Consider the following 27896-nt stretch of genomic DNA (forward strand, 5'->3'; position numbering starts at 1 on the left):
CATTCTACTTATCTCAGTAAGTTCTAGAACTTCATCATAATTCCTAGCTACTCCTTTGATTTCAGGAATGACTTGCTACTGGAATGGGATGTTTTCCTGTTGAAAAATTAAATCGTTTCTCTTTCTCCAGATGACATTACATGTGATGAGGAAGAAGGTAGGCCATGAAGTCTCACTGTCAGTGCGAGAGGCCTTATTCAGATTGTCCGTAAGCCATTCTTGAAGAGACTGGCTAAAAAACGGGTCGTGTGGATCTCTGTTTGAGTTGCTAATCCAAATACTTCGGAAAAAAGGACAGTCCCTCATAACATAGAGCAAACTCTCATCTTGATCTGGGCATCTGGGGCAGCACCCATTATCAATAAGTCCTCGGTTCCTTCTCTTGGCATTAGTTAATAGAACGTTGTGATTTAATAACCAAGAAAAAGTCTTTAGTCTCTGAGGCACTCTGGCTTTCCAACATAATCTATAAATCTTATCAGGATTTATGACTTCCACATAATAAGCCTTATAAGATCAATTAATAGAAAAGCTTCCATGTGGTTCCGAGCGCCAATTGATAAAGTCTCGACCTAGGGAGTGGTTTGGAGCTTTTAAAGTACGTATCATGTCAACAGCCTCATTTGGGAGGGCTTGAGATAATTTTTCCAAATTCCAGTAGCCATCATCCGTAGCATAGGCCTCCAGAGTTTCGTTATCCCTATCATCGCTAATTTGACTGAGCGATAACTCACTAAGATTTTCAATACCAGGGATCCAGTGACTTTTCTAGATCTTGATGCTCTTACTGTCGCCAATTCGCTAAACAAGATTGCGTTGAAAGTCGTCCCAGACTTTAACAATCCCTCTCCACACGTTCGAGCAGTTTAATCTCTTAGCCACCTTGAGGATAGGGCTATCACCACAGCCATACTTAGCCTTCATAACCTTTACCCAAAGTACTTGGTCATTATGGACTGAACTCCACGCCAATTTCATGAGATAAAGGTTGTTTGTTTCTTGAGCCTTACGCAAACCTAGGCCTCCCAACTCTTTAGGCTTGCAAATAGAATCCCAATTGATGAGATGGATCTTTTTATCTCCTGTGTCTGACCCCAAAAAAAATTTCTGCAAATCTTATCAATTTGATTACAAACTTCTTTAGTCATCTTCATAGTTTGCATAGTATAACTTGGTATCGTTGAGAGGATGGATTGAACAAGAGTGCTCCTTCCTGCTAACGAGAGGGTCTTCATATTCAAACTGGACAGCTTGGCGTGCATCTTGTCAATGATCGGCTGAAAGTGTTGCTTTCTGCACTTTTCATGAATAAGGGGTACTCCGAGATACTTTCCTAGGTTATTGGTTAGGGGAATGCCAAGGTCTCTTATGAGCTCTGCTCTAATATTGTGGTTGGCATTCTTAGAAAAAAACACATAAGACTTGCTGAGACTGACTTTCTGACCGGAAACTTTACAGAAAATACTCAAAGCCTCCTTAATGATTTGGACTTGAGCTTTATTTACATGAGCAAAGAGAACGAGATCATATAAAAAACAGAGATGAGATAATTGAGACCCATTTCTAGATAAAGTAATAGGTTTTCAACTTTTTTTTTCGACCAAGGAGTTAATTAAATGGGAAAGCCTTTTAATACAGAGGACAAAAAGGTAAGTGGATAAGGGATCTCCCTGTCTTATGCCTTTGGTCGGGATGAAAGTTTCTGAATGAGACCCATTCCAAAGCAAGTTCATAGTTGGAGAGGAAATTCAATGATAAATAACGTTTAGTATATTATCCGGGATGACAATGTCTTTAAGAGTGCCAATGATGAATAAGATATTGTCTGCACTAACCCTTCCTTGGATGAAGCTTGCTTGAGTATTAGACACGATAGCCCCTAGGGTCGGCTTAATCCTTTTAGCTATCACCTTGGTAACGATCTTATAGCAAATGTTACATAGGCTGATCGGTCTAAACTGGGCAAAGTTCTCCGGGGAAGGGACTTTAGGAATAATAGAGATAAGAGTCTGGTTCACTCTAGCAATATTTTCTGGGTTTCTAAAAATCATTTGAACCCAACTTACTAGGAAATCTGCTACAGTATCCCAAGAATGTTGAAAGAACTTTGCTGGGAGTCCATCACTCCCGGGAGCCTTCCAGCTACCCATATTGAAAACTGCGTGCTTGACTTCCTCGAAGGTGATGTTCTTGTTTAGGTGGACAAGGTCATCTTCTGCCACTCTAGGAAATTTACCTGCAATAGAAAAGTTAGGAAACACCAAAGAGTAATTATCAGTAGCATATAAAGATTTAAAAAAGGATACACCCAGGTGTTTGAGTTCATCCACATCGTCAATCCATTATCCTTCATTGTTCTTGAGCAACGTGACATAGTTCCTTCTTCTTCTCCCATTTGCTTTTTAATGAAAGTATTTAGAGTTCTTGTCCTCAAAATTGATGATATTACACCTAGACATCTGCATCCAATAGCTCTCTTCTTGAACAACAATCTTTTCGTATTCCCTCCAATGGTTGTTATGGAGTTTCTCTAGAAATAGGTTATTGTTAAAAGAGAGACTTTGGTTAATTCCATCAAGTCTGAGGAGGATTCTTTACTTCTTTCAAAATATGTGACCAAAAACCTCTTTCTTCCAAATCTTAGCTTTATCCGTAAAATTATTAATATTAGAGACAAGATCTCCCTACTTGATCCAACTGTTTTTGACTAATCTTTGGTAGGCTTCATGAAGGAACCAAGCTGCAAGAAGCCTGAAAGGTTTATCTTTTCTTCTCGTCTCTAAGTTATTGAAGTCTAAAAGGATGGGAATATGGCCAAACTTCAACTTAAGGAATGTTTAACACCGGCTGATGGGAAGAGATCATTGAAACCCAAGTTGCAAAGAAACCGATCCAGTCTTCGTTTGACTCTATTCCTCTTCCAGGTGAAGGGGGGTCCCTGGAAAACCTAAGTCCTTTAGGCCACAATTCTGAATACACTCTTGGAATCTTCTTGAGTCTTGAGAAAGATTGAAACTGCCCCCTGTTTCTTCAAGGAAAATGATAGAATTAAAATCCCCGCCAACGCACCAAGATTCTTAGATAGTCATTTCAAAATTTTCTAACTCCTCCCAAAGGCTACTCTGGGTCCCAGGTTGTGGGCTGCCGTAGACACAAGTGCAGTACTAGTTTTGATTTTTGTTATCTTTGATATTCAGATGGATAAATTGCTTATGGACTTCTACAGGTTTGATATTCCACTCTTTATTATTCCAAAGGCACCAAATGCTCCCTGCAAAACCTTCAGCTTCGCTTCTACACCAAGATTCAAAACCTAGCTTGTGGATAATCACCTCAACTTTAGATCCTAAAACATGAGTTTCAAGAAGGACACACAAATTCAGATTATACCGATAGGTTAAATCTTTAATAATAATGGGGAATCCTTTAGCAGACACACTTCTACAGTTCCAAATTAAAATATTCATGAGAAAAACTATGATGAAAACAATTTCAAAAAACTCCCTTAAAGAAAAGGATTCACTGAGCCTCATTGGCTTGCTGTTGATGCCTTGAACGTCCATCTCTACATTTTGATAAGCGACTTCTCCCTTTTGGAGATCAAGTTCTTTTATGTTTTTTTCCTTCCTTTTGGAGCTGGACTCGCTTGGGTTGGAGATTTGTTCCCTTCTTCCTTACTGACCTCATTATTATACCCACTTCCCATGATACTAGTGATGAGCACTTTAGTTGTATGATCTAAAGAGCCCCCTAGGAGAGTTGGTTGCACATACTCAGCTTTAGCAATCTCCTTGTTTAGGTAAGAAAATTGTCTCCAATATTCATCATGAATTTTATCCTTGCCTTTCTAATTCTTTTGGGAAGCTTCATGACTGCTTTGGTGTGCTTCTATAATTTTCTCTTTATCCTGATTTCTGGGGATGCTTTGGATGATCTTGGTCTTTTTCCTAAACTGCTTGATTTGCTTAGCGGCGGGTGTTATTTTCTTACTTATTGCTGTATATTTTCCTTTAATGATAGGAATGGAATTTTTTTTTTCTGTTGATTTTTTTGTATATGGTGAGTATTTCTGTTTCTGAGATTCTGATTTGCTGTTATTTTTTTTGCTAGGTTCTGCTGGACATGCGTCCTTGTCATCTCCTGAATTAATAGCTTGGGTCCCATTTGAGGGTAGCTCTTCATTGGAATGATTATCTTCTTGATTTGCCTCTGCAAGGATGTGAAACCTTGAATTTTGGAAACCTTCCTTTCTTTTTTTCTTCGAAGAATCAGCTTTAGTTTTATTCCTTCTTTGATATCTTTTCACAATCATCCATGGCCCAAAGGAGTTACCATTTTTCTCCTCATTAATGCTTTTCTGATTGGTGGCCATATTTTGGGAAACTTGCTTGTTTTGGTGCCTAGCCTCAGGTGTGATTGGTGGGTCATTCGTAATAATTGCTGCGAGATTTTCTTTCCTTTCTAGATTCGATTGTTGATTCTGTGTGTCCTGATTTGTCTCTTGACCGTTAAGAGATTCTCGATGGCCAGACCGAGTGCCCTCCGTCATCCCGGCAGCAGCTTCAGTGGCTGTTTCGATCCTCCTCGTTACAATACTCTATTCTGTGCCCATGTGATAGTCAGAACCATCTTCTTTCGCAAATCAATTTCCACGCATATCCTTGCAAATTTCCTTTGAAAGTGTATGGAGGTGAGTTCATCCACTTTGAGCATTGTTCTGAGAGCTTTCCCAACTTTCTCTAGAAAGAATTAATTGTATAATTCCGCAGGAAGGTGGGGATCCTAACCCTTACTGCTACTTTCTGAATATCTGTCTCCTGTGGTAAGAAGAGTGGTCTCCACCTTTGCACCAAGAGATAATGATCAGCTATCGTCCAAGGACCTTCAAAGAGTGCATGTGCATAGTCGTCTTGATCCGTGAACCTAACCAAGAAAAGTTACCAGCTAGATCCATGACTCGTATCGCTCCTTTTTTCATCCATCTTCTCTGTACCCATCTATCAAGAGCTTGAAGGTTAACGGTTTTTCCAAGCGGCTTAACAATCAACGATAGTTTTCAAGGTCTACACCACTCGTTATACTCTTCCAGAGAGACATCAATGTTGGGCTTAGGATCGAAGGGAGCTTCATCGTCTATAGAAGATTCCATGACTAAGTCTTCTGAGTTATAATCTTCTGAAACCATTTCTACAATCTCTTGTGGATTTAGTTTTCCGAAGCCATTCTCCACTACCATGTCATGGTAGGATATCTTGGGCTTCATGAATTTCTCTGAATCACCTTTGTTCTCGGTTTAATTTTTATCTTCAGTCTCCTTTTTCTATTCTGAGGCGTGGTGTGGAATTTAAAATCCACAAACTAACCGACAAGTGCACCGGGTTGTACCAAGTAATACCTCAGGTGAGTGAGGGTCGATCCTACGGGACACAAGGATTGATGGATTAAGCAACAATGGTTGAGTGATTTATTTAGTCAGACAAACAGAAAATGATGTTGAGAGTTCAATGGCATTAAACAATAAATTCAGAGAATTAAAGACAAACACTAAAATTGATATGAAGAATATAGGAGAAAACAGTTAAGGTTTCGGAGTTGTTTATCTTCTGGATTTCTATTTCTTACCAACTATTTTTATCATGGAAGATTCAATTCATGGCAAACTATATTTGACTAAACCCTAATTCCTTAGTAATTTAGTCTCCTCTAACCTAGTTAACCGCCAATTCCTTGGTCACTCAATGTCAATTAGAGGTTTAAGTCCAATTCTAGTTTATTAGCCACAAAAACCCTAATTACCCAAAGCTAACAAGATTATATGTCATGTATTCCAATTAGTTCATGTAATTAGCAATTTAGGAGGAATTTATTTTTAAGCTGTGTTTAGGTGAGAAACGCATCTAGAATAAGGGTCATACTTCCATTCTACCCAGATTCATAAAATTAAGTACGAAAGTAATCCTTAAAACTAAATCAATACATTAATTAAAATAGAAAAGAAATAATTTCAATCCATAGAAATAAACAGAGCTCCTAACCTTAACAGTGGAGGTTTCGTTGCTCATGGCTCAAAGAGAAAACTAAGATTCAGAAAAACTATAAAGTGTGGAATGAGGTGCGTAAAAGAGAAGAGCCCGAAGAGCTAAATATTTTTCTTTTATATCTAATTCTAATTAATGTAGAATATATTTTCTAAAACTAAATAATATCTTTTCCTATTTGTAATTAAAATAAAAATTTTAATCAAAATAAAAATATAATCTTCAAATGCTTCTTAGTTAATGGATGCGGGACCAGTATTTCCCTTTGAATTGGTGCCTAACTTCAAGAAATTGAAGTTAGGCATGGCCTTGGCAGCATGCTTTGGAGCGCAAGTTCTTCTTCCGGCGCCTAACTTGGGATTTTCCAAGTTAGGTGCCAATATGACCGTACAGGTTAGAGAAGAAGTGTATACTATTATATATCATTGGAAAGCTCTGGAAGTTAGCTTTCCAATGCAACTAAAACCGCGTCAATTGGACTTCTGTAGCTCAAGTTATTTCTGTTAGAGTGCAAGGAGGTCAGGATTGACAACATCATTCACTTTCTTCCTTTTTTGTACACAAACTTGTCAAATCCATCCGAATGCTACCTGAAATAAACATAATTGCAAACAACTCAAAGTATCATTCATAGTGGCTAAAAAAATATTTAAATCTTGATTAAACTTGACAATTCAAATGCAAATTCACTAGGAAAAGATAGAAATGATGCTCACGCATCAAGGCACTTCCTCCTTTTTCCATGTCATCCGTTACCTGTTCTTCTATGTTACCTTCATTCATATTTAATTTTTTGTACTCCTTAAGACCAAATCTTCCTCTTTCCGGCGAACGTTTATCAAGGTCAGAGGGAGAGAGTCAAAGCTCATTGAGAGAGAATGCTAGTAGGCTTTTAGTAAGGCTAGCATATTTATATTAAATAACAGTATAAATAAAAATTACGAATGTTTTGAAAACTGGACCAAACTGGTCGGTCTGACCAGTTCAACTGTGAACCATTAGCTAAAACGGTTCGGTTTGCCATACAAAATCATTAATTTAAAAATTAGATTTAAACCGCTAAACTGGCTGAGAATCGATTGGTTGGACCGGATTGGGACCCAGCCGATTCTCATGAAACGATGCCGTTTTGCGCTAAACAAAACCAAAAAGAAGCACGCGTGAAGCCACAACCAACCCTTTCTCCAATTCTTCGATCTGCTTCCTCCTCTCCAAAGAAACAAAAACCCTAGCCTCACCACCGCAAGGAGTGAGCCACCTACGCCGTCCGTCACAATCAGGGGCTCCTATCTTCGTTTCGTCGGTGTCCTGCAAAGAAGAACCCTTGTTGGCTCTCAGTCTTCGTTTTCTACTATCGACGTCGTCCAGTCGTCCTTCGAAGGTTAGTACTCACTGCTCGCAGTCTTCGTTCTCTTCTACATCGTCCTTTGTCCTGCTCGTCACCTGGTCTCCGTCGCGCTTCTGTACCTCGGCTTAGACCACTCAGAACGAAGACAAAGGCTTCATTTTCTTAAATTTTGTTCTCTATTCTTCATTCTTTACTCAAAACATTGTTTATTTTTGGATTCTGCTAATGCTACTCAGATTGGAATTTGAATCTAGCTGTATTATACTCGATTTTCTTATTTTGGATTGAGTCATTGAATGATTAGTTGATTTATTTTGCTGGTTAATCTTTGTTAAAATTGTGTTGATTCAGTTGATTTAGTTCATTGGTTAATCTTGTTAATCTTCATTAAAATTGTGCTACTGGTTTTTGTTTTGTATTGTGCCTCAATTGTGCTTAGATTGTGACTGTCTTAATGACTTAAAATTGTGCTTAGATTGAATGATTAATTGATTATTGATTAGCTATGGCTGTTTTGCTGTGTTGTTGTTTTGTGTTTTATGATTTTTATATATAGTGATGTGTTGTTGTTTTTTGTTTTGTGATTTAATTGTACTTAAATTTAATGATTAATTGATTGATTAGGATGATTCTTCTGCTATGCTGCTATTTTTTGTTGTGATTTTTATATAGGATGGTTGTTCTGTCATGTTACTATGCTAGTACTAGGAAATATAAATTATGTTCTATAAGCATACTTTTATTTGGGTCTTAAGAGTGTGTAGCTTCACAAATTATTTTGGATCTTAAAAGTGTGTAGCTTCACAAATTTATGTTGCATTATGACTGTCTTAAGTGTAACCCCACTCTCATGACTCCTTCGAACAACGGTTTTCATTTCCAAGGGCCCAAAAAGTCCAGCAGAAGAAGCCCACATAGGCCCAAAAGGAACGACACGCGTCAAGAAGAAGGAGAGGGATGAGAAAGAGTCGTCGAGGCTAGATGAAAAGAAGAAAAAGAAAGAGGAGGAAGTGCTGACAGCCGGGTACCTTGCCCACAAGTACCTTATGAAAGGAACACTTTTGAGAAGAATGTGGGACCCACAGCGCCATGAGAACTGCTACAATTACGTGAAGCTGGCCCAATTATTGAAGATCGGTAGGGCCCACTTTTCCGGCGTCGTTAACCCTGCCCAATTGATTTGCTATCTCCGCCCCTCACCACCACCATCATCCTCAAAATTGGAATTGTAAAGTTTAAAGGGAAATATCTCTTATATTTAACTCATCATTTTACATATATCATTAATTAAAATAAAAGATTCTAATTAGTTATTTACATAGTAAGTGGGTATTCATCTGAAATAATAGATTTGGTTCACAAGATTCAAGAGTTTTTATTTTGTTCTTGGCTTGTTCACGTTGAGTGGGTGTCCCGAGAGGCAAATAGAGCTGCGGATTGGATGGCTAGATATGGTGCTAAGAGTAACTCTAATCATGTTATTTGGTTTGAGTCTTATGTTGTTCTCCAGCAAATCATCCGCTCATCCGCTCGAATATAGGATAGTGTTTGTTTTGTTTATTTTCATGTTTAGACACCAAAAAAAATTTTCATATATCCAAAAAATAATTAGAAATTATTACAAATATCAATAAAAGAAAAAGAGTTACTCAACAATGTCAATTTTTTTATAGACCTGTAATATATGTTAATAATAACTAAAATAGTAATATTTATATAACGNCAAATTAATATTTTTAAAAATAAAAATATAAAAAAACTAAAATTGGAATATGTTTAGTTTTTACCGTCCACTCCTGAAACTATCGCTTTCTAATTTCAGTAAGGATCTTCATGTAGGTCAGACATAGGTAGTCATACATCAGTTTAATGACATTAGTACACTACTGTATACATGCATTGATATTTGGTGCAAACCTATCAATGAAAAACTTAAGATTAGTAGTTTACTAAAAAATTATTTGAAGTAACCTATAAACTTCAATTATATTTAGATTTTTTAGACATTTTGGCAGAATTTCATCTATAACTAGAAGGTGCTAAAAATTCTATTAGTCAACAATTCACTTAAACAACTCACAAATAAACCAATATCAAATTATAAAACTTAAGCAGCAACATCTATCAACAACCAAGAATTCTCAAACACTTTTTTAGCAGTTCAAACCTACTATAACCTAATCAAATCAAACCTATCTTAACAACCTAAATCTACTAAAACCAGAAAAATGAGTGTAACTAAATTAAACTAACTAACTAAAATAAAAAATTTAAGATTAGCAACCACATATGTTGAATAACAATGTCAAAATAGTTTGCGTATAAAAGACTTAAAATAGTATTCACACCGTCAAACTATAAGACTAAATCGTCATCCGTACGATGGGAGGAGGAGGAGGGGTATCTGGCTGAGATCCGTGAGAGGATTCTGGCACCGTGGTGTCTGTCACTGGAGGCGTCGTCGTCGAAATAGTGAGTTGCTGAGCAGATGGATGTGGTGGAGGATTCCACTTTGGTGAAGCCGCCGGACAACTTCCTGGTGGCAGGGGTGGCACAGCAGAAAGAGCCACGTAGTTGGGATCAGGGACCATGATGAACGATTGATTTTGTGCACCCATTGACTATGACGTCCCAAGGATAGAAGGCAATGACTGAAAAGTCCTAGAGGTACCAATAGACATGCTCCCTTTACCACGACACGAGGTCGGTTCATGCTACCTCTACCTAGGGCTGGAAGTGAGTCAAGCCAGCTCATAAGTCAGCTCGAGCTCGACTCGTTAACAGCTCGATAAGCTAAGCTCATGAGCTGGTGAGCCAAGCTTGGGCCTGAAATTGAGCTCATAAATTAAATGAGCCGAGCTTGAGCTTAGATAAGCTCAGCTCATTAGCTCGTGAACTGGCTCGATTATATATATATATATATATAACAATCTTAATTATTTAATATTTATATTTATTTTTTACATATAATTTTAATATAGGACATAAATAAAAAATTTATAATTTATTGATATAAAATTATAGATTATGTATCTATGTTTCTCTTATTTGAGCCAACTCGTGAGCTCGAGCCAGCTCATAAGATTTTGGTGAGCCGAGCTTGAGCTTAAGAAATAAGCTCGATTGTTAATGAGCCGAGCCGTGAGCCAAGCTCAATTTTCGTGACCCGAGCTTGAGCTTGGTCTAGCTCGACTCAGCTCGGCTCACTTCCAGCCCTAGGCTCTACCTGTCGTCATATTTGCAAAGAGCAAACTAGCAAACACATATTTCACAAAAATAACATAATAGCAAAAAGATGTCACGACCTACAACCCAGAGAAACACATGGATGCAATGTAACTGATGAGCGGATAATTTATACGCTTTTTGGCATGGTTTTTAGGTAGTTTTTAATATGTTTTAGTCACTTTTTATTATATTTTTATTAGTTTTTAAATAAAAATTACATTTCTGAACTTTACTATGAGTTTGTGTGTTTTTCTATGATTTCAGATATTTTCTCGCTGAAATTGAGGGACCTGAGAAAATTCTGATTCAGAGGCTAAAAAAGGACTGCAGATGCTGTTGGATTCTGACCTCCCTGCACTCAAAGTGGATTTTCTGGAGCTACAAGAGTCCAAATGGCGCGCTCTCAATTGCGTTGGAAACTAGACATTCAGAGCTTTCCAGCAATATATAATAGTCTGTACTTTGCTCAAGGATAAACGGCATAAACTGGCGTTCAACGCCAGTTCCATGTTGCATTCTGGCGTAAAACGCCAGAAACAGGTTACAAGTTGGAGTTAAACGCCCAAAACAGGTTACAACCTGGCGTTTAACTCCAGAAACAGCCTAGGCACGTGTAAAGCTCAAGTCTCAGCCCCAGCACACACCAAGTGGGCCCCAGAAGTAGATTTCTGCACTATCTATCATAGTTTATTCATTTTCTGTAAACCTAGGTTACTAGTTTAGTATTTAAACAACTTTTAGAGATTTATTTTATACCTCATGATATTTTCGATATGAACTTTGTACTCTTTGACGGCATGAGTCTCTAAACTCCATTGTTGGGGGTGAGGAGCTCTGCTGTGTCTCGATGAATTAATGCAATTATTTCTGTTTGCTATTCAAACACGCTTGTTTCTATCTAAGATGTTCATTCGCACTTCAATATGATGGATGTGATGATTTGTGACACTCATCATCATCCTCAACCTATGAACGTGTGCCTGACAACCACCTCCGTTCTACCTTCGATTGAATGAATATCTCTTGGATTCCTTAATCAGAATCTTCGTGGTATAAGCTAGAATCTATTGGCAGCATTCTTGAGAATCCGAAAAGTCTAAACCTTGTCTGTGGTATTCCAAGTAGGATTTAGGGATTGAATGACTGTGACGAGTTTCAAACTCACAAGGGTTGGGCGTAGTGACAGACGCAAAAGGATCAATGGATCCTATTCCAGCATGAGTGAAAACCGACAGATGATTAGCCGTGCGGTAACAGCTCACCTAGACCATTTTCACTGAGAGGACGGATGGTAGCCATTGACAACGGTGATCCACCAACACACAGCTTGCCATAGGAGGAACCTTGCGTGCATGAAGAAGAAGACAGTTGGAAAGCAGAGATTCAGAAGACTAAGCATCTCCAAAACTCCAACATATTCTCCATTACTGCATAACAAGTATTTATTTCATGCTCTTTTATTTTTCGCAATTCAAACTGATAATCATAATTAATCTCCTGACTAAGATTTACAAGGTAACCATAGATTGCTTCAAGCCAACAATCTCCGTGGGATTCGACCCTTACTCACGTAAGGTATTACTTGGACGACCCAGTGCACTTGCTGATTAGTTGTGCGGAGTTGTGAAAAGTGTGAATCACAATTTCGTGCACCAAGTTTTTGGCGCCGTTGCCGGAAATTGTTCGAGTTTGGACAACTGACGGTTTATTTTGTTACTTAGATTAGGAAAAATTTTTCTTTTTGGTTTAGAGTCTTCTATTATTGTTTTTGGTTAAAATTTTAAAATCCTTATTTTATTTTTCTAAATTATTTTTGAAAATTTTCAAAACCAATAACTTCATGATTTAGTCCTCTGTTTGAGTTTGGTTTCATATTTTAAGTTTGGTGTCAATTGCATGATTTTCTTTTTCTTTCAATTTTTCGAATTATATGTTCTTAGTTCTTTCTTAATTCTCAAGTTGTTCTTATTTATTTTCCTTGTTTGATCTTTAGTTTTTCTTGTTCTGTGTCTTTTCTTGTTTTTCTTGTGCTTTTTCAAAATATCAGTTTCCAAAGAAAATTTTATTTATTAAATACAATATTAAAACACATTAAATTTTTAGCTCAATTGGCTAGAGAGTTGTGCCTATGTTCTTGGTAATTGGCTATCTTCTTTTTAAAACTTTTCTAAAAATAAATTTTCTTTGATTAAATCTTGTGCCAAACTTTAAGTTTGGTGTTTTCTTGTTAGCTTTTCTTTAGTTTTCGAAAATTTTATTGTGATTTTCTAAAAATTTTAAGTTTGGTGTTCTTTCTTTATGTTCTTGTTGTTCTTGTGAGTCTTCAAGGTGTTCTTGAGTTTTCCTTGTGTCTTGATCTTAAAATTTTTAAGTTTAGTGTTCCTTGGTGTTTTTTCTCCAAAATTTTCAAAAATAAGGAGCATTAGATCTAAAAATTTTAAGTCTTGTGTCTTTTTATTGTTTTTCTCTTTCCTCATTGAATTCAAAAATATCTTTCTCCTTTATTTTAATTGATTTTTCGAATTTTCCTTTTTAAAAATTCAGATTTTATTTCAAATTTTTTATTTTATCTTATCTTAGTTTTAAAATTTCAAAATTCAAATCTTTTTCAAAAAAAATTCATATCCTTTTCAAAATCTTATCTTATCTCATTTCAAATTTCAAATTTCAATTTCCAAAATTCAAATTTCAAATTTCAAAATTTAAATTTCAAAATTCAAATTTCAAAACTTTTTAATTTAAATTCCTTATCTTCTCTTACCTAGCTTATCTTATCTTTTCTAATCTCAAATAAATATATTCTATTTGCTATTCATATCAATTCCCTTTTCAAAATTATAAAAAATAAAAATATATTCTATTTGCTATTCATATCAATTTCCTTTTCTCCATCATGGACCTAAGTGGAAATGAACAGTCCAGAAGAACTCTGGGGTCATATGCTAACCCCACTACTGCTTCATATGGGAGTAGTATCTGTATACCCTCCATCGGAGTCAGTAGCTTAGAGTTGAATCCTCAGCTCATTATCATCGTGCAGCAAAGTTGCCAGTATTCCGGTCTTCCACAGGAAGAACCTACAGAGTTTCTGGCACAGTTTTTATAAATTGCTGACACAGTACATGATAAGAAAGTAGATCAGGATGTCTATAGATTATTACTGTTTCCATTCGCTGTAAAAGATCAAGCTAAGAGGTGGTTAAATAACCAACCTAAAGCTAGCATAAGGACATGGAAACAGCTGTCAGAAAAATTCCTGAATCAATACTTCCCTCCAAAACGGATGACACAGCTAAGGCTGGACATCCAAGGCTTTAAACAAGGAGATAATGAATCTCTTTATGATGCCGGGGAGAGATACAGAGAGATGCTAAGAAAATGCCCCTCTGAAATGTTTTCAGAATAGGTGCAGTTAGACATCTTCTATTATAGGCTTACAGAGAAAACTCAGATTTCTCTAGACCACTCAGCCGGTGGATCTATACATATGAGAAAGACAATTGAAGAAGCTCAAGAGCTCATTGATACAGTTGCCAGAAATCAGCATCTGTACCTAAATAATGAATCTTCCATGAAAGAAGAGGCTAAAACAGTAACTGTTGAACTCAGTCCTGCAGAACAAATTACTGAATTCAATCAGCAATTAGACTTTCTAACAAAACAGCTGGCCGAATTCAAGGAGATATTACAAGACATATGAATGGCTAATATAAATATGGAGGTACATTTGAAGCAAACAGAACAATAGTTATCAAAATAAATAACAGAAGAGTGCCAGGCAGTTCAATTAAGAAGTGGAAAAACATTAAATACCTCACTTTAGAGCAGCAGAAAGCCAAGAAAAGAACAACTGACAGAGGATGAGCAAAATATTGTCCAAAATCTCTCTGAGGACAGTAAGAGCCCAGAGAGGAATGATTCTGGCGTTCAAACGCCAGAAAGGGATGTAAAGCTGGCGTTAAATGCCCAACCCATGCACAATTCTGGCGTTCAAACGCCAAAAATAGGCAGGGAATTAGCGTCAAACACCCAATGGAAGCTCAGTTCTGGCGTTCAAATGCCAGGAACAAGTAAGGAGTTGGCGTCCAACACCAATCCAGCTTCTAACCCTGGCATTCAAATGCCAGTGAGGGATATGACACACACAAGTGCTGATAGCAACCCCTCTAAAAAGACTTCTCTAACCACCTCTGTAGGAAATAAACCTGCAGCAACTAAGGTTGAGGAATACAAAGCCAAGATGCCTTATCCTCAAAAACTTCACAAAGAGGAGCAGGATAAGCAATTTGCTCGCTTTGCAGACTATCTCAGGACTCTTGAAATAAAGATTCCGTTTGCAGAGGCACTTGAGCAAATACCCTCTTATGCCAAGTTCATGAAAGATATCTTGAGTCATAAGAAGGATTGGAGAGAAACTGAAAGAGTTCTCCTCACTGAAGAATGTAGTGCAGTCATTCTAAAAAGCTTCCCAAAAAAGCTTAAAGATCCCGGGAGCTTTATGATACCATGCATATTAGAGGGAAATTGCACCAAGACAACTTTATGTGATCTTGAGGCAAGCATCAACCTAATACCTGCATCCACTATCTGAAAGCTTGGTTTAACTGAAGAAGTCAAACCAACCCGGATATGTCTCCAACTTGCTGATGGCTCTATTAAATACCCATCAGGCATAATTAAGGACATGATTGTCAAGGTTGGGCCATTTGTCTTCCCTACTGACTTTGTAGTGCTGAAAATGGAGGAGCACAAGAGTGCAACTCTCATTCTAGGGAGACCATTCCTAGCAACTGGACAAACCCTCATTGACGTCCAAAAAGAGGAGATAACCCTGAGAGTCAATGAGGATGATTTTAAGTTGAATGTTGTCAAAGCTATGCAACATCCAGACACATCAGAAGACTGCCTGAGCATTGATATTATTGACTCCTGGTGGAAGAGGTCAATATGACTGAGAGTCTCGAATCAGAGCTAGAGGACATTTTTAAAGATGTTCAGCCTGATCTAGAGGAACCAGAGAAAATAAAAGAACCTCTGAAAACTCCTCAGGAAGAGGAGAAACCTCCTAAACCCGAGCTCAAACTACTATCACCATCCCTGAAATATGCATTTCTGGGAGAAGGTGACATTTTTCCTGTAATCATAAACTCTGCTTTAGAGTCACAGGAAGAGAAAGCACTAATTCAGCTTCTAAGGACACACAAGACAGCTCTTGGGTGGTCCATAAGTGATCTTAAGGACATTAGCCCAGCCAAATGCATGCACAAGATCCTATTGGAGGATGATGCTAAGCCAGTGGTTCAACCACAGAGGCGGCTAAATCCCGCCATGAGGGAGGTGGTGCAGAAAGATGTCACTAAGTTACTAGAGGCTGGAATTATTTATCCTATTTCTGATAGCCCCTGGGTGAGCCCTGTCCATGTTGTCCCTAAGAAGGGAGGTATGACAGTGGTTCACAATGAAAAAAAATAAACTGGTTCCTACAAGAACAGTTACAAGGTGGCGTATGTGTATTGACTACAGAAAGCTCAATACAGCCACCAGGAAGGATCACTTCCCTTTACCATTCATAGACCAGATGCTAGAAAGACTAGCAGGTCATGAATACTACTGCTTTTTGGATGGCTATTCAGGTTACAACCAAATTGCAGTAGATCCTCAGGACCAAGAGAAAACAGCATTCACATGTCCTTCTGGAGTGTTTGCCTACAGAAGAATGCCTTTTGGTCTGTGCAATGCACCTGCGACCTTTCAGAGGTGCATGCTCTCTATCTTCTCTAATATGGTAGAGAAATTTCTGGAAGTCTTCATGGATGACTTTTCAGTCTTTGGAGACTCATTCAGCTCCTGCCTTAACCATTTAGCACTTGTTCTGAAAAGATGCCAAGAGACTAACCTGGTTCTAAATTGGAAAAAATGTCACTTTATGGTGACCGAAGAAATTGTCCTTGGACATAAAATTTTGAACAAGGGAATAGAGGTGGATCAAGCTAAAGTGGAAGTAATTGAAAAATTACCACCACCTGCCAATGTTAAGGCAATCAGAAGCTTTCTGGGGCATGCAGGATTCTATAGGAGGTTTATAAAGAATTTTTCAAAAATCGCAAAACCTCTGAGCAATCTGCTAGCTGCTAACACGCCATTTGTATTTGACACAGAGTGTCTGCAGGCGTTTGAAACCCTGAAAGCTAAGCTGATCACAGCACCAGTTATTTCTGTACCAGATTGGACATTACCTTTGGAACTAATGTGTGATGCAAGTGACCATGCCATTGGTGCAGTATTGGGACAGAGGCATAACAAGCTTCTGCATGTCATTTATTATGCTAGCCGTGTTTTAAATGATGCCCAGAAAAATTACACAACCACAGAAAATGAGCTGCTTGCAGTGGTTTATGCCATTGACAAGTTTAGATCATACTTAGTAGGATCAAAAGTGATTGTGTACACTGACCATGCTACTCTTAAATATCTACTCACAAAGGAGGATTCAAAGCCCAGGCTCATAAGATGGGTGTTGCTTCAGCAATAGTTTGATATAGAAATAAGAGACAAAAAAGGGACAGAGAATCAAGTAGCTGATCACCTGTCCCGGATAGAACCAGTAGCAGGAGCATCCTTCCCTCCTACTGAGATCTCTGAAACCTTTCCGGATGAGCAATTGTTTGCTATTCAGGAAGCTTTGTGGTTTGCAGACATTGCAAACTATAAGACACAAGGTTCTCCTTCTGTAACCATGGAGAGGAAGCGTGAAAAGCTTCTCTCACTGCAGAGTCAACCAAAACCCCCACAGTCAAACTCTAAGTTTGGTGTTGGGAGGCCACAACTAAACTCTAAGTTTGGTGTTGAACCCCCACTGTCAAGCTATTGACACTAAAGAAGCGCTTGTTGGGAGGCAACCCAATGTTATTTAATTATTTATTTTCTATTGTTATGTTATTTTTTTAGGTTGATGATCATGTGGAGTCACAAAAACTACTGAAAAATCAAAAACAGGATGAAAAATAGTATTAAAAACAGCACACCCTGGAGGAGGAGCATTCTGGCGTTTAAACGCCAGAAACAAGCACCAAGCTGGCGTTTAACGCCAGAAACAAGCATCAACCTGGCGTTAAACGCCAGAAACAGGCTACATTTGGGTGTTTAACGCCAGAAACAGGCAGCAGTCTAGCGTTAAACGCCAGGATTATATACAGAGGGTGTTTTACACGCCTAATTGGAGCAGGGATATTAAGTCCTTGATCCCTCTGGATCTGTGGACCCCACAGGATCCCCACCTACCCCACCTCTTCTTCTCTCCTCTTCACACATTTTCATAACACTCTTCCCCAAAATAACCTCCACCAATCACCTCCATTACTCCTCCAACCCACCTACACCCACCCACTCAAATTCAAACCATTCACACACCTCCATCTTCTCTATCTCTTCTTCTTATCATCCTTTCTTTCTTCTTTTGCTCGAGGACGAGCAAACATTTTAAGTTTGGTGTGGTAAAAGCATTGCTTTTTGTTTTTCCATAACCACTAATGCCTCAAGGGATGCACTTCCCTCCACAAAACTATTGGGAGCAAATCAACACTTCCCTAGGAGAGTTAAGTTCCAACATGGGACAACTAAGGATGGAGCATCAAGAGCATTCCATCATCCTCCATGAGATTAGAGAAGATCAAAGAGCTATGAGGGAGGAGCAATAAAGACAAGGAAGAGACATAGAGGAGCTCAAGAGCACCATTGGTTCTTCAAGAAGAGGAAGACGTCACCCTCACTAAGGTGGACCCGTTCCTTAATTTCCTTGCTCTTATTTTCCTGTTTTTCATTTACTATGCTTTATGTTTATTTATGTTTGGGTCTTATTACATGATCACTAGTATCAAAGTGTCTATGTCTTAAAGATATGAATGTCCTATGAATCCATCACCTTTCTTAAATGAAAAATATTTTCTGAAAAAGAAAAAGAAGTACATGAATTTTGAATTTTAAAATAGTTTAATTATTTTGATGTGGTGGCAATACTTTTTATTTTCTGAATGAATGCTTGAACAGTGCATATGTCTTTTGAATTTGTTGTTTATGAATGTTAAAATTGTTGGCTCTTGAAAGAATGATGAAAAAGGAGAAATGTTATTTGATAATCTGAAAAATCATAAAAATGATTCTTGAAGCAAGAAAAAGTAGTGAAGAACAAATCTTGCAAAAAAAATGAAAAAAAAAAGAGAGCAAGAAAAAGAAAAAGTAAGTAGAAAAAGCCAAAAGCTCTTTAAATCAAAAGGCAAGAGCAAAAAGCCAATAGCCCTTAAAACCAAAAGGCAAGGGCAATAAAAAAGATCCAAGGCTTTGAGCATCAGTGGATAGGAGGGCCTAAAGAAATAAAATCCTGGCCTAAGCGGCAAAACCAAGCTATCCCTAACCATGTGCTTGTGGCGTGAAGGTGTCAAGTGAAAACTTGAGACTGAGCGGTTAAAGTCGGGGTCCAAAGCAAAAACAGAGTGTGCTTAAGAACCCTGGATACCTCTAATTGGGGATTTTAGCAAAGCTGAGTCACAATCTGAAAAGGTTCACCCAGTTATGTGTCTGTGGCATGTATGTATCCGGTGGTAATACTGGAAAACAGAGTGCTTAGGGCCACGGCCAAGACTCATAAAGTAGATGTGTTCAAGAATCAACATACTGAACTAGGAGAATCAATAACACTATCTGAATTCTGAGTTCCTATAGATGCCAATCATTCTGAACTTCAAAGGATAAAGTGAGATGCCAAAACTGTTCAGAAGCAAAAAGCTAATAGCCCTGCTCATCTAATTAAGACTGATCTTCATAGATGTTTTTGGAATTCATTGTATATTCTCTTCTTTTTATCCTAATTTGTTTTTAGTTGCTTGGGGACAAGCAACAATTTAAGTTTGGTGTTGTGATGAGCGGATAATTTATACGCTTTTTGGCATGGTTTTTAGGTAGTTTTCAATATGTTTTAGTCACTTTTTATTATATTTTTATTAGTTTTTAAATAAAAATCACATTTATGGACTTTACTGTGAGTTTTTGTGTTTTTCTATGATTTTAGGTATTTTCTGGCTGAAATTGAGGGACCTGAGAAAATTCTGATTCAGAGGCTGAAAAAGGACTGCAGATGCTGTTGGATTCTGACCTCCCTGCACTCAAAGTGGATTTTCTGGAGCTACAGAAGTCTAAATGGTACGCTCTTAATTGAGTTGGAAAGTAGATATCCAGGGCTTTCCAGCAATATATAATAGTCTATACTTTGCTCAAGGATAAATGACGTAAACTGGCGTTCAACGCCAGTTCCATGTTGCATTCTGGCGTAAAACGCCAGAAACAGGTTACAAGTTGGAGTTAAACGCCCAAAACAGGTTACAACCTGGCATTTAACTCCAGAAACAGCCTAGGCACGTGTAAAGCTCAAGTCTCAGCCTCAGCACACACCAAGTGGGCCCCAGAAGCGGATTTCTGCACTATCTATCATAGTTTATTCATTTTCTGTAAACCTAGGTTACTAGTTTAGTATTTAAACAACTTTTAGAGATTTATTTTATACCTCATGACATTTTCGATCTGAACTTTGTACTCTTTGACGGCATGAGTCTCTAAACTCCATTGAGAACCGACAGATGATTAGCCGTGCGGTGACAGTGCACCTGGACCATTTTCATTGAGAGGACGGATGGTAGCCATTGACAACAGTGATCCACCAACACACAGCTTGCTATAGGAGGAACCTTGCGTGCGTGAAGAAGAAGACAGGGGGAAAGCAGAGATTCAGAAGACTAAGCATCTCCAAAACTCCAACATATTCTCCATTACTGCATAACAAGTATTTATTTCATACTCTTTTATTTTTCGCAATTCAAACTGATAATCATAATTAATCTCCTGACTAAGATTTACAAGGTAACCATAGATTGCTTCAAGCCAACAATCTCCGTGGGATTCGACCCTTACTCACGTAAGGTATTACTTGGACGACCCAGTGCACTTGCTGGTTAGTTGTGCGGAGTTGTGAAAAGTGTGAATCACAATTTCGTGCACCAGTAACTTAGTAAGAAAAACACATTAATTAAAATGAAGTACATAACAAGTATAGTTCAATATAACTTGAAATTTTCCAAAAAGATGTTAACAGGTCAAATCATCATTCCAACTTCACAATTTCAATGCATGCCAAATCAATTACCTAAACTAAGCGAAGTATCAACATTCAAAAAATATAGGTTCTAGTATGTCCACAACAATTAAGTGCATGAACTTGATAACCAAAGCAATAATCAATATGAACAAACATCACCAAGTAAGAAGCAATAATCAATATGAACAAGCATCACCAAATGATTCCAGCAGCATATTCATTAGAACTTAAGAAATTTCAAACTCTTCTAGCAGTCTCAAAACCTAGTTATATTACTTATTCTAATCCTATGTTAACCACCTAAATCCACTAAAACAGAAAATAACTCTAACTAAGCTAATTAACTAAAAATCAAATTAATGAAACTAAAGCTAACCAAAATAGTAGAATTGATAGCGAAATTTGATTAAAAACCTAGATTGCAACAGCAGAAAGGAAATTAAGCTCAGGGAAGGAGTTGTAGTGGCTGCCAGAGGGGAATGAGTTGCATCGAAGCTCACCTGAAGGAGAGACGGATGTCGAGAGGAGGCTGCTGGAGTGGAGGGCGGCCGGAGATGTCGCTAAGGGAGAGACGTGAGGGTTAAAGAAAGAGTGAGAGACGAGAGAGCGGAGTTGCGTCGAAGCTCGCTTGTCCGAAGAGACGGACGGCAATAGGCCGTTACCAGAGGGGTTGCTGGAGACGTCTTTAACGGGGAGAGAAAGAGAGCCAGAGTCGAGAGGGTGAGGAGAGTGAGTGAGAGATGAGATGGTGAGGAGAGAGAGACTGTAATTCAAAATGAGGGGCAGAGACAGTTTTCGATTCGAATTTAGGACACGATTACCATCTGATTTACTGGCAGATTTATCCTCCGCCAGTAACAAATCAACGAGTAAACAAAATGCAGCGTTGCACTAACTAGATTTACGGTCAGAAAAATCAAACCCTAAATTCGATAGTAATTAACACACCAATTTTTCTATTTTTTTTCAATTATTATGGGCAATTTTACCGTCGGAAATCCTAATCCACCGGTAAATGTTTTGCCCGACAAATTTGTTGCCAAATTTGATGGTGAATCCGACGGTAAACCCGCGGCTAATTTGCGACGCTAAATCTGACGGTATTCAACGCTTTTCTTGTAGTGTAAGAAATTCTTATGTCATAGTTAACAAATTCTTGTGTCATATAGCTAAAAAATTTTGGTACTATTTTTGTTTCTGATAACTTCTAGTTGGTTAAGAAATTTATTTTGGTATTATTTTTGTTTCTGACAACTTCTAGTTGGTTAAGAAATTTCAGTGTCAAAATTAAGGAACTTTCTGTGTCACAGTTAGAAAATTTCAGTGCTATTTTTCTGATAAATTATGCACAATTCAAAACTCTCCTTCCTCTCTTCTTCATCGTCATCATCTCCTTTTTTTTCTTCTTCATCTTCATCCTCTCCTTCTTGTTTCACCTTCTTATAATTATTTTTGTTTCACCTTCTTAATTAACAAGAATCAATATTACGGTTAAGAAATTTTAGTGTCAAAATTAAGAAATATTTTGTGTCACGATTAAAAAGTTTTGGTGATATTTTTTTGATAAATTATGTACAATTCACAATTTCTCTCCTCTTTTTCTTTTTGTTGTTCTTCTTTTTCATCATCATCTTCTTCTTTTTCTTCTTCATCTTCTCCTTTTTGTTTCACGTTCTCATCATTCTTTTTATTTCATCCTCTTAACAAGAATAAAAACAAGAAATAAAAAAAAAATTAAAAAAAAAAAGCTACAATAATCACCAAGAGAAGAGAAAGAAAAAGGAGGAGAATAAATAAAAAAATGTAGCAATAGGAGCAATAAAAGAACAACAATGAAGAGAAAATTCTTGTGAGTGATTTTCGTTAGATTTGGATCAATTTGGTTAGACTAAGTTGACAAAAATGCTTAGATATATAACGTGATTTAAAAAATAAAACCAAATTGTAAGTTAAAAATTGTAAGAAAAAATGTAAAATCAGTACTGTAATTCTATCTACACAACTACTATTCTCTTCTTTTCCATTTTATTCTCTATCAATGTGAATTAATTTATTAACGTTCCAATCCTTAAAAAAAAAAAAGCCTAATACTTTGAAGTTGCTGAGTGATGAGTGTTTAATCGAAGACTTGTAATTTTTTTTTTAAATTAAATAAGAGAAAGAAAGAAGCAAAGTACAACTCAAAGAGCTAACGGATTCCGTTGAAGAGTATTCTCAATCTTAGACTCTGGAGATAAGAATTTCATATAATCTTGGCATCCCAAAACACCTGATTTCGTTAGATCATCTGCAACCTTGTTACCTTCTCGCAAGATCAGACTAAAATCCACCTCCCAATAAAAAAGAAGCATATCTCGAATCTTCAAACTCAGATCACCATTGTCACTGGCATAAGCAAAGGCGCGGTTCTTATAAGCCAAAAAGACATCCAGGAAATCAAATTCACAAATAATAACCGGCTTGAATTCACATTCCCATGTAAATACTAGAACTCTCCACACTCCAAAAAACTCATCTCTCTTTTAATAATATATTTCTTGTTGCTTCAATTTTTTTTGGCCTTAAAATAATATTTTTTTTATTATTCTCCTAGTATTATGCTTGGATTTTGTTTACTTTAATAATATGATTTGTTTTTATTCAAAATATATATAATTAAATGTCCACTATACAACGAAACTAATTCTTAAAAGTTTTTAAAATAATAAAATTTTATTAAAAATCAAATTGTTGCATACAATATTTACATTGACTGCTTATATATTCAACATAACAAATCGAACTTTTATTTGTCTCTGACAAACGAGGAGCTTTTTAGGGCATCTATCTATCTGCCACCATTATAGATCAGACTTACACTTTGATTTGTTTAGCTATGTGTCTTCTTTTGCTGCCAACATGGTGTATGTGTTTAATTAGGTCCTTGATTATTTTAGTCTAAGACTAGTTTCTATGCCTTGCTTGCTTAAGGTTCAAGATTACAATATGGAAAAGTATAAGTAGATAATGAAAATACTAAACAAGGTAGATAATGGATATATCGGATGTTCATCTCACTAGGTGTGCGGATAGTTATTCTAATATAAAGATTTAGGTGAATAATTTGGAGGTGTAGTGTGTTTTAATTTGATTAGTGATTATTCATATTGTTCAAAAAAGTTATTGATTACCTACCATAACCCTTACTATATATATCCGTACGAGGTCATCATGGAGAACATACAAGAAAATAATAATTTAACACAGTCTAGTCTTTATTAGAATTTGACCCAAAACAAATTTCTTTTTTTCAAAAAATGATACTATAATATAATGTAGCAGTGTACAAGTAGTTCATCATATATACTAAACAATTATAACATGGATCGGAGTTGGAAGATAGACTACAGAAAATATAGCAGAATCTTAGGTATGATGAATTGAACCTATGTTCTTATTCAAATATAGTAATGCTTTGTTAGGTTTCTTAGAAGAGACACAAAACTTTCTACGGCATTTTGATTAAGAAACTTTATTCAACATCTATATATTTTATAAATATGTATCATTATTTTATTTTTATTTTTGATTTTATAAATATATAAAAAATAATTATACATAGATTTTAATTGTTTATATTTATCTGCGATCTATCTATTATTATATAAAGGAGACGTGATATATAGGAGTTTGATACATAAATTATAAATTGAATTCATTTATTTTTTATGGTTTCAAATACGACGGTGATAATATACATATACTACGTACTAGGATTCGAGTTGTAACGCACAATAACCTAATTTACTAAATCAAATTGAACTTTGTATGTCTGAAGCTCGCATGATGCTTCTTATTGCAACATAAACTGATGAGATTTATTTCTTCATTATTAGTTTCTCCAATTCTACGAGTCTTCTTTTCTCGAATCTGATACCTTTGAAAACCTAAACCTAAATGCATGTTTAATTTGTGTGCTTAGCTTTTCCCCTCTAGGCCTAATATATATATCTTCTATCATATATATATTACAGAATAATGTTCGTTCCATAACTACTAAATAATATCATTTTTGGTTAACAATTAATCCGTAATAATTCATATCCATATTTATAGGGTGTTTTGCATGAAAAAACATATAACAAGTGTTTACTTTTTATTAAAAAAATTTATAATGTGAATATAAATAATAGTTTTATACTTATTTAATTATGTCACAAAGATGAAAAAAATAATGTATATTTAATAACATGTAATAATTAGATATTCATATAAATAAAAAATTCATGTATATGTATAACAATCGGTAACGACACTAATCTTATATATTAATTCCTGCATAGCTACTAGAATCTTCTCTGCAGCCACATTTGGCTCCCACAAATTAAAGATGACAATTGTTGAAACTTGAAGCCATTGTTTATTTCATTTTTATTTTTATTTTATTTTTCCTTTTCAACTTTGACACCTCGACCAAACACTATAAAACCAGGTTTATGCAAGTTCCACTTATCAGCTCTCAAAACCTAGGGAAACAAAAAGAAAGATATATAGAGTTTCAAAACTACCTTATTATATATATATTTGCAGGAAATTAAATCCGATCCATTCAACAGTTGCAATCAAAGCATCAAATTTGAGAGCAATAATATCACCATATATCAAGTAGTGTTTAATTTGTTTAGAATCATGGGAAATGGAACCTCATCAACATCATCAAAGTCGTCCAAGGTTCAGCAAGGCCAGCAAGTAATAAAGGGTGTTCATTATTATGCTAACAACAACAAACCAAGAAGAGAACAACAACAACAACAACATTATGGTCTTGATGGTGGTGCTGTGGAGCTTCTAGAAACTGATGAAGCTTTCAGTGAATACATCCGAAGAGCTAAGCAAAACATGAGAACCGTGTCGTACGTTGGTAACGACGAAGATCATAGTAACTACCCTGCACCTGTGGTTAATAATAATGTGGAGAACGAGAATGAAGAATTTTCGGAGTTTATTCGGCTTACTAAGAAGAAGTTGAGAAGTACTACATCAAGAATTGGAGGGAATGATGCTTCCTTTCAAAGAGGCTGATGAATGAAGAACATTATATATTATTCTTTGATATATGTTGTTGACTTGTTGGAGTGCAAAAATAACGAGTTCCTATTAGGGCATGCAATCAAGTAGATATATACTTACATTTAATTTATTCATTCATTTATTTATTTGTTATTATTTGAACTAATTGTTGATGCAAGATATATATGTACTGCTCAGTTTATTATGTGGCTTTGGTTAGTTATTTATTTTGGATGATTTCTTATTGGCTTTAATGCTTTCATTTATATATACTAGCTACCCCTTTTATTATCGCAACTACTTTCTATGAAGATGCGAAAAACATCTTCTCATGATGATCCTTGTTTAAAAAATATAACTTATTTATTTAGCAACACTTTAAATAAAGGTAACACTTTTACTTCAAGTAAAAATTAAGCCCTACAATCTATCATCCAATGGTCAAAATAAAATATCTTCACATGATGACAATCATAAAATCTTCATTGGAGTAGTCACCTTTATTATTCATCTATACCCCTTTTATTTCTTTCTTTTATTTCATTTATATATAAAATTCATTTTTTTAATAACAATTAAATGTGAAATTAATCAAATAAATATTGTGTACTCTAATTAAGAATTTAGGTTCAAATTTTATACTATTAAACACTCTTTATAAATTATATAATAAAAGATGATAGTTTAACCAACTTAGGTTGGTCGAGTGGTCAGCTCATTCGTCAGTTCAGATCTGCCACGGATTATTTAACTATGAATATCAATAAGAGTCGGCTTCTAATTGTGTTGGGAAGTGAATTTTTAAATAATTGTTTAATAATATATATAGAAAGAGAGAAATTTTGATGGTAGTGTTAACAGAAAAATTACTTAATTTTTTAAAAATATAAAACCTAAAAGAATAGAATTTTAAATTATATATTATTATTTAAATTACTATTTTAGTGTTTTAATTTGTATATTAGATATTTTGAAGGCTAATCATATTTTCAAACTTTAACATATATAATTTATAAAAAGTTATTAATTTTAAAAATTATTTGTGATATATTGTTGAACTAACACATTTAAATTATTTTATTTAATAACTAAAATCATGATTACGATTATACAAAATCAAATATTCTTTTTTAAAAGCAAAAATCTGTATTTAAATAAAGAGGTAAATACTAAATTGGTATTCGAAAAATTTTAACACTAATAAAATGGTACATGATTTTTGTTATTAACAAAATGGTCTCTAAAGGATTTAAAATTTGATAAGCGTGTCCCCGAGCTCGCCGGAATATATCTCCGACGAGCACAATACTGACGTAGCTACCGTATTTTGGTGACCTGGCAAAATCCCAACTTCTCTCTCCAAAACAAGTTATAATCAAAACAAGTTAATACAGCAAATCACCAATAAAATAAGAATTGAAAAAGCAACTTAATAGTTATACCACCACCAATTAAAACAATAACTAAAAATCAACAAATGGAGAGGGAGATCAAACTTTATAACTCAACGGAGATGGATGAACAGCGACGGAGCGAAAGCTGAACAGAGGCTGGGCCACGCAACAGAACCGAGGCTGAGCAGAAGCTAGAAGACGAGGGTTAGAGCACGGTAAAATAGAGGCTAAATAATGGCAGAAGCATGGCGTAATGGCAGCGGAAGCACAACAAAACAAAGGGAAAGTTCGCTAAAACAGGCGGAACCACAGCGAATAACGGCAAAACCGAAGCGTCGCGATGACATTAGAGTAGCGCGGAGAGAAATGGTGGCTGGACAAGTTGAAGAACGAAGACAAGGCCAGAGAGCTGAGGGAATTATGAAGTGGAAGCTGCGTTGGTGGGGAGGGAGAGGGGGAGAGTTCGTTATGGAGAGGAAGGAATTAGGGTTGGAGGTTTGTCAAGTTACCAAAACACGGTAGCCATGTTAGCATTATGCTTGTCGAAGAGATGCTCCGGTGAACTCAGGGGCACGCTTGTCAAATTTTAAAATCTTTCAGGAACCATTTTATCAATAACAAAAGTCACGTATCATTTTGTCAACGACAAAATCTTTCATATACTGATTTAATATTTACCTCTTAAATAAAATTAG

General features: G+C 36.1%; 1 protein-coding gene across 1 annotated transcript; it reads left to right on the plus strand.

Moving 5' to 3' along the window:
- LOC107646686 lies at window positions 6279–8651 on the plus strand. The gene is made up of 3 exons (XM_016350853.2): window positions 6279–6445; window positions 7191–7419; window positions 8271–8651. The coding sequence occupies exons 1-3, from the start codon at window positions 6279–6281 to the stop codon at window positions 8616–8618; spliced, it is 744 nt and encodes a 247-aa protein (XP_016206339.1). The 3' UTR covers window positions 8619–8651.

Source organism: Arachis ipaensis, chromosome B06 (genome assembly GCF_000816755.2).
Source record: "Arachis ipaensis cultivar K30076 chromosome B06, Araip1.1, whole genome shotgun sequence".
In the NCBI taxonomy this organism is placed as follows: domain Eukaryota; kingdom Viridiplantae; phylum Streptophyta; class Magnoliopsida; order Fabales; family Fabaceae; genus Arachis; species Arachis ipaensis.